Source organism: Enoplosus armatus, chromosome 18 (genome assembly GCF_043641665.1).
Source record: "Enoplosus armatus isolate fEnoArm2 chromosome 18, fEnoArm2.hap1, whole genome shotgun sequence".
NCBI lineage: Eukaryota > Metazoa > Chordata > Actinopteri > Centrarchiformes > Enoplosidae > Enoplosus > Enoplosus armatus.
Window position 1 is genome coordinate 20,486,546 of NC_092197.1, and position 7,162 is coordinate 20,493,707.

At 44.0% G+C, this 7,162-nt stretch overlaps 1 protein-coding gene across 2 annotated transcripts; it reads left to right on the top strand.

The window, feature by feature from the left end:
• The first annotated feature begins 1,402 nt into the window (after positions 1 to 1,402).
• cdk9 (cyclin-dependent kinase 9 (CDC2-related kinase)) lies at positions 1,403 to 5,609 on the top strand. Of its 2 annotated transcripts, XM_070924782.1 has the most exons (8): positions 1,403 to 1,448; positions 1,572 to 1,685; positions 2,241 to 2,322; positions 2,853 to 2,943; positions 3,256 to 3,422; positions 3,728 to 3,899; positions 4,510 to 4,658; positions 4,755 to 5,609. In XM_070924782.1, exons 1-8 carry the CDS (start codon positions 1,408 to 1,410, stop codon positions 5,118 to 5,120), a joined length of 1,182 nt encoding a protein of 393 aa, XP_070780883.1. In that variant the 5' UTR covers positions 1,403 to 1,407; the 3' UTR covers positions 5,121 to 5,609. The 2 variants fall into 2 exon arrangements, with proteins under 2 accessions (XP_070780883.1, XP_070780884.1); XM_070924783.1 differs by lacking the exons at positions 1,403 to 1,448; positions 1,572 to 1,685 and adding an exon at positions 1,712 to 1,811.
• The last annotated feature ends 1,553 nt before the right edge of the window (positions 5,610 to 7,162 follow it).

The following is a 7,162-nucleotide window of genomic DNA, read 5'->3' on the forward strand; positions in this document are numbered from 1 at the left end:
ACTGCTAACTGCCCTAATTATGAGTTTTACAAAAATTCGTAAAACTTCCATGTAATTACATATATGTGCGACCTAATGAAGTAGTAAACACAGCAGGGAAACGTTAAAATCACAGTCTATAAGAATATCAGGATTTATTATCAGGACACATTGAGGAAGAACATCTCATAAAAAGTGGTAATTTAACGAGAATAAAGTCATACTATTAAGAGAATAAATCAGCAATTTCACATTTTAATACTCTCTGTCTGTCTTTATGTATGAGATTATAAAAAGGCTTAAGCGTTTGTTCGGAAAACAATCAAAAGAGCAAAAAAAAAAAATTAAATAGAAAATTAGACAGGACTCTTTTAGGGTGTTACAAAAGGGGGAGACATTGCTTTTGAGAACATGGAGATGTTAGCCAAGAACATTGTTAACCTAAATAAGTATAAATATAAAATGATTGCCCCTGGAAAAGGTTAGGGGTTAGAAGGAGGGGGGGGGGGCAGTGCTGTAGATCCATTGATATGCCCTGGAGTCTGACATTAGGAAAGCCCAAGCAAATAAAGAGGGTGTTTTCACTGTTTTCTTCAATGTAGACAAGGTGTACGTGGAAAGAAGGTATTTTAATCAAGTTGAGTCGACTACATAATTGCATACTGAATGTTATTTGGTAGTTGGTCTATCCAGGTATTCATTTTCAGAAAAGTAGTCGAAAATGGAATCCTTCAAGGTAGTGTAATTAGTCCTCTTTTATTCTAAATATAAACAAGTTGGCCCACCTTTTGCCGATACAATTTGGAAAAGAGGAAGGAAAACAGAATATATGTGTACAGAAATTCCAGGAAGCCATCACTGAAGTTCAAACGAAAACGTTTTCTTTTCTTTTTTCTTTTACAAGAAGAAAGATGAGGGAAAAAATGGTAGACGTGGCGGAAAAAAAGTGGGATGGAGACCAAAACAGGAGGAGGTATCACAAAATGTTTAAATAACACAGGGTCGGTGGGCAGGATGTGAGAAACGGGATGATGTGATGTCTTGTAGCACTCTCCGAGAGAAGGAGAAATGGAATTTGGCTTGATGAAAGATGTACATAGAAGATACATGTTGAAAAACTAGAGACAAAATGAAAAAAAAAAAAAAAAAAAAACTTTGATTAATTAATCTTTTCGTTTATGAGTTTGATTTTAACACGGGGGGGGGGGGGGGGTCATTTCTTAATAAGCACCGGATTGTATAATAGAATATAGTAGTTTCTTTTAGTTTTTTTAATAGACTTAATGCACATAGATATTGTTCTATATACTCCGGTACGGTAGGTGGCGATTTGCACCTGAACATTGGTATTGCAATCCACCAAAAAAACGCAAAGAAGAGGTAAACGGCGAAGAAGAAGACGAAGAAGAAGAAGAAGAAGAAATAACAATGCAGCGAGAAAAAACTAGCAACGCCGGCGGGGCTGAAAAGTAAGAATATAGCTATTTACCATGTTACTTATAAGACATTTGAATTTTCACCTATTTAAATACATTGGGCTACGTTCAATACAGCTCGTGAATGCCTTAATATCGTGTGATATGTCTGTTCAGGCCCGACCGGGAGGCCGCCATCATGTCAAAATACTACGATGGAGTCGAGTTTCCCTTCTGTGACGAGTTCTCCAAATATGAAAAAATGGCCAAGATAGGGCAAGGCACCTTTGGGTGAGTGGCACATTTGACGTTTGAACGTGTGTCCGTCAATGCGTTCTGTGCGTTTGCGAGGCTAACGTTAGCTGTGCGGACGGCTAACTTCAGTCACAACGTTAACGTTAGCTAACAAGAGAACAAGTAAGCTAAACATTGTAAAGTTGTGTTTTTCTCCGTGTGGTCAAAAGTTGTTTTTCGTATTGTATTGTATTATATTATTATATTATATTACATGCTCAGGAGACTCTTTTCAAAGTGGCCACACAACCTAGTTGTGACCTGATGAAATAGGTGTTTTTTAGTTAGCTAGAATGGCGTAGTAGTCTGTTACGTTACTTTATAAACCGTATAATAAATAACGTATAATGAAATTTATACGTGTTTTCATATAATGAAAACAGCGTTACGAAGGTATTTACAATACTCGTGTAATGAATATCCAAGGCAAAATGAGCATAACATGTTTAGCTAGCAATGATTTACCAATGTAGGGTTATTATTATTATTATTATTATTATTAAGTGCTTTACTTGTAGCTGTCAATTGTGTTGCAACACTCTCTCTTCACAGGGAGGTGTTCAAAGCAAAGCACAGGCAGACGGGGAAGAAGGTCGCTCTGAAGAAAGTTTTGATGGAGAACGAGAAAGAAGGGGTAAGAGGCCATTCAGAGTCTAATAATAATAATGATAATAGTTTTATTATTTATGGCCTGATATGCTGAATATGTCCGTATGATTGGGACACACAGCAGTTGTTAATGTGGACTCGTTTTGGTTTTTTTCCCCCGCATTTGACAGTAAATATTTCCGCTTAGTTGGGTCTTTATTTTTTTGATTAATTAGTAATTGCTGAAACCTGGAAACGATCCACTAAAAGAAATCAGACAGGCCAAGACACATTGGGATTTCTGTGTCTGTGTGTGTGTGTGTGTGTGTGTGTGTGTGTGTGGGCGTGCGCGGATGCGGATGAATGAGAAGCAAATTGTAAAGCACTTTGGGATCACGGCGCTATCTAAATGCAGCCATTTACCATTTTGACCAGTCGCAACTGATTAAACATGGGGTCCAGGAACTTTGAAAATAAATAAGAGGCAATGGACAAAAATGCTGAATTCATATTAGTGCGTCGTTAATAGAAGTCGCCCCCAACCCCCCCCCCCCCCCGGGTTGCTTTTCGTTTCAGTTCCCAATCACAGCTCTGAGAGAGATCAAGATCCTGCAGCTGCTCAAACACGAGAACGTGGTCAACCTCATCGAGATCTGCAGAACCAAAGGTTGGCGCCGCAAGTCTCCTAACAATTCCATTCCAGTTGTCCTCATGTACGTTTGTAAATTTATTTTGTTAGTAGTAGGGCTGTAATGGTTTATTTGTGCCGAACCGTCGCAGCCCAATGCACGCTGGCTGCATGTGGACTGATGCACTTGATGCGGAACCAAAGTTCACAAGTGCGAGACTTTGCCTTGAAACTTTTAGCTGCGAGACACTCCTGCTGTCCTTTTTAAAATCAGTTATTTGGGTTCTAATTGGAACAAAACCTCAGTATTTGACCCTTGCAACCCCCCCCCCCCCCCCATTTTTCTCGAAGCTACTCAGTTCAACAGATACAAAGGCAGCATCTACTTGGTGTTCGACTTCTGCGAGCACGACCTGGCCGGGCTGCTGAGCAACGCCAACGTGAAGTTCACCCTGGCAGAGATCAAGAAGGTCATGCAGATGCTGCTCAATGGGTTGTACTACATCCACAGAAACAAGGTGAGGCGTTTGGTGAAGACGGCCGTCCACTGGGTCTTTAGACCGGCTACATTTGAGCTCTAAAAAAGAAACATATGCAAAAATACCTCTTTTTTTTTACTAAAACCAGTTTCCTTTTTAGTTAAAGCTCATATCTGGGAGATTATGAATAACATGGAATTATTATACAGCTCTTGTGTTTTTGATACGTTTTGAATATTTGATCTTTATGATAAGTTTAATCACCATGAAATACCAACCCATTTTGTTTGTTCGTTAATCCCGTTGCGGCCTTTCAATCGTAATCTTGCCTTCTCTCGGATCAGATCCTTCACAGAGACATGAAAGCAGCCAACGTGCTCATCACCAGAGACGGCGTCTTGAAGCTGGCGGACTTCGGCCTGGCGCGAGCCTTCAGCCTGGCTAAAAACAGCCAGGGGAACCGCTACACCAACCGCGTGGTCACGCTCTGGTACAGGCCCCCGGAGCTGCTGCTGGGTGAGAGGGCCGCCGCGAAACTCACAAGGCGACGCACAAAGGCGGGGGGGGGGGGAAACGTGCACACGAGCTCCTTCGTCTTCGTCGTTCTGTCACTGGTCTCGGAGCACCGCCCGAACCAGCTTTGTGTACAGCCATACGGCTGCAGCTATTTCTAGAGCTTTGCAGGATTCACGGTTCAAAAAAAGTCCTGATTTATCTCCTCCTGGCCCTTCATGCAGCTCCTCAGTTCACCCTCTGCCTGAAACAAGCCATTTGAGCTCCTGTCTCTTTAAGCCCCCCCTCCCTAAAAGCCCTCTTTCTTCTGATTGGCTGGCTAAGTTCCAGAAGTCTTTTGGAAGAATTTAAACGTAAACGTAAACATCTGGTCTGTGCCTGGAGCAGAGATACCATATAAGGACATCCGTGCCTCTCTGACATCAGATAGACCCGGCGGTTGAAAAAACTGAAACGGAGCGTTCAGAGCAGCCTGAGCTTTTGGCTCACAGGGATTACTTTTACATATACACATTTCTGCGTCAGGTTTTTCTATGCTAGCAAACTTTAGGTCCCACAGAAATCTTGCATTATTTAATTATCGATTTTATTTGTTTTGTTTTTGTTTTGGTAGGCGAGCGAGACTACGGCCCGCCCATTGACCTGTGGGGAGGGGGCTGCATCATGGCGGAGATGTGGACCAGAAGTCCCATAATGCAAGGCAACACCGAGCAGCACCAGCTCACTCTCATCAGCCAGCTCTGCGGCTCCATCACCGCCGAGGTAAGACCGGCATCGCAGCGTAGAACCGAAGCCGCATTACGTGGTGACACACAGTACACGTCCACTAAATCCTGAACCCTGCGCTCTGTCCGTCAGGTGTGGCCCGGCGTGGATAAGAAGTACGAGCTTTACCAGAAGATGGAGCTGCCGAAGGGCCAAAAGAGGAAAGTGAAGGATCGCCTCAAAGCCTACGTCAAGGACCCGTACGCCCTGGATCTGATCGACAAACTCCTGGTCCTGGACCCGGCGCAGCGCATAGACAGCGACGACGCGCTCAACCACGACTTCTTCTGGTCCGACCCCATGCCGTCCGACCTGAAGAACATGCTCTCCACCCACAACACCTCCATGTTTGAATACCTGGCCCCGCCCAGACGGAGAGGGCACATGCCGCAGCAGCAGCCCAATCAGAACCGAAACCCCGCCACCACCAGTCAGACGGAGTTCGATCGAGTGTTTTAGCGGTCGGAGACTGAAGTTTATGGACAAGTAGTTTTACCCTGGATGGACTTTTATTTCCCAGCCGGCCCTAATGTTGAAGAAGAACATTCCTTTTTTTTTTGTTTGTTTGTTTGTTTGAGGGTTTGGCGGACATTACCTGGACATCCCTACAGTCTTTTTTTATATGATGGTCGCTCTGTGTGAGTTTACAGCTCAGGATGGTTCGGTTTTGGACCAGGGACAGGACTGTAATGTAGAAAGTTATGCAGAGCCCGTTTGCGAGCCAAGTTGTGTTTTGTTTTTTTTTGTTTTTTGCATTTTCACACTCACATTTGTTCTGTATAAGACAAAACAAAGCTGTCTCTTTTAAATGCTGTGCAGTATTTTGAGGTTATTTATAAGCGAGAATATCGTATTCAGAAGTATTTTACGAGGACAACACCACCCACATTTCGGAAAACACACGTTCCTAAAGTGACAAAGTAAAAATGGCTATTTTCCCTAAACGTATATATTGCTTCGTGTGATCATGGTACTTCCTGGTACTTCCTATTTCCTTCTCCCCTTTTTAAACTAAATGATACAGATACGTTTCAAGACTAGGAAAAATAGAGTACTTTGTTTTTAGAGAAAGGTGTGGCTCAACCCCATTATCATTCTGGGATTGTGGGGGGGGGGGGGGGGGGGGGGACACCGTGGCGTCATGTCAACCATATATAAGGATATAACGCTGACAGGGTCCACTCTGCATAATAAGTACTTTTTTACTTTTGATATTTAAGATACATATGTTTCCGCCAATACTGTCCGTACTTTTACTTTAAGGTTGTGTTCAGAATGAAGGATTTTTGCTTCTAACAAAGAGTATTTTTACACACCGTGGTATTGCCACTTTTGTTTTAGTAAAGCAGTCGGTTAACTCATAAGGGACATGCTCATCGGGACAAAAAGTCGCACTCAAATTTAGCTCCGATTCCAAGCTTGACTGGGTTTAAATGGTAAGTGGTCTGTACTTAACATTCCAGTTTTCCCACTTTTAAAGTAAGCCGGACAAAGCCTCTCATTCACTCACACACTCACACACACACACACACACACACATTATCAATGTAGCAAGGTGCCGGCCTGGCAATCGGGGGCAATTTGGTCTTTTGCGCAAGGACGTCTCGGACGTGCGTGGCCAGTGGGAGCCAGGATCAAACCGCCGGCTCTGTGGTTAATGGGCAACCGGCCACCCCAATGCGAAAACTACATATCCGGACTTTTCAAAACTGCTGTTTTACAGCCAAGTAGCTAAAACATGAAGACTTACCAAGTGCATGACGCATTGATGACCTGCCTCCAGCAGGTGGCAGCATCATATTGCTGTATCATTAAATGTTAGACAGCCTGTGTGGATTCTGTATGCCTGCCACTGGGCCCTTGACAGTCTTCATTACTCTAGCAAAACCAAGAGACCTTCTGCCCGTATCTCTTCCCTGTTTGCCGGAATGCCAAAGGTTCCTGCACTTGTCCCCCTAGAAGAACTGATTGTGCTTTCTGGAGGTTACAACCGTAACCCTATCTGAGTGTTCTGATTCAAATCTACTAAGTGGGTTCGCGTGTTGAAATCTCCATTTATGGTGTAGCACAGAATTCTGGACCGCGTACGTAGGCATTCTCTACGGGCCCCTTCCCCGCATTCCACGGCTATTCTTTCAAGTATCTTTGTGGGCCCCTCCTCACATCTGGGCCCTGTATACTCAGCCCCGCCGCCTCCACAGTCCTACACCACTGGTTGCATCTAGAACCTTCTGAGGGTCCAAATAAGAACCCTCTGTTGATTTTAAAGCTACATTCATCAATTCTTGACCACAAGGATCTATCCAAAGCTACTTTGGCATCAGGAGGTGGGAATGAGACCAACGATGCGGCATGGCGCACCACAATGAGGCCAGACGCCACACCTGAAAAATGACTTTGCCAAGTGGTGATGTTAGGTCCGCGGACGGTCCGATTCTTCTCAGCAGCTCTTCGGTGCGAACGAAGGGAACCGGGTCGTACTTGGCGAGAGCGGCTCCTTT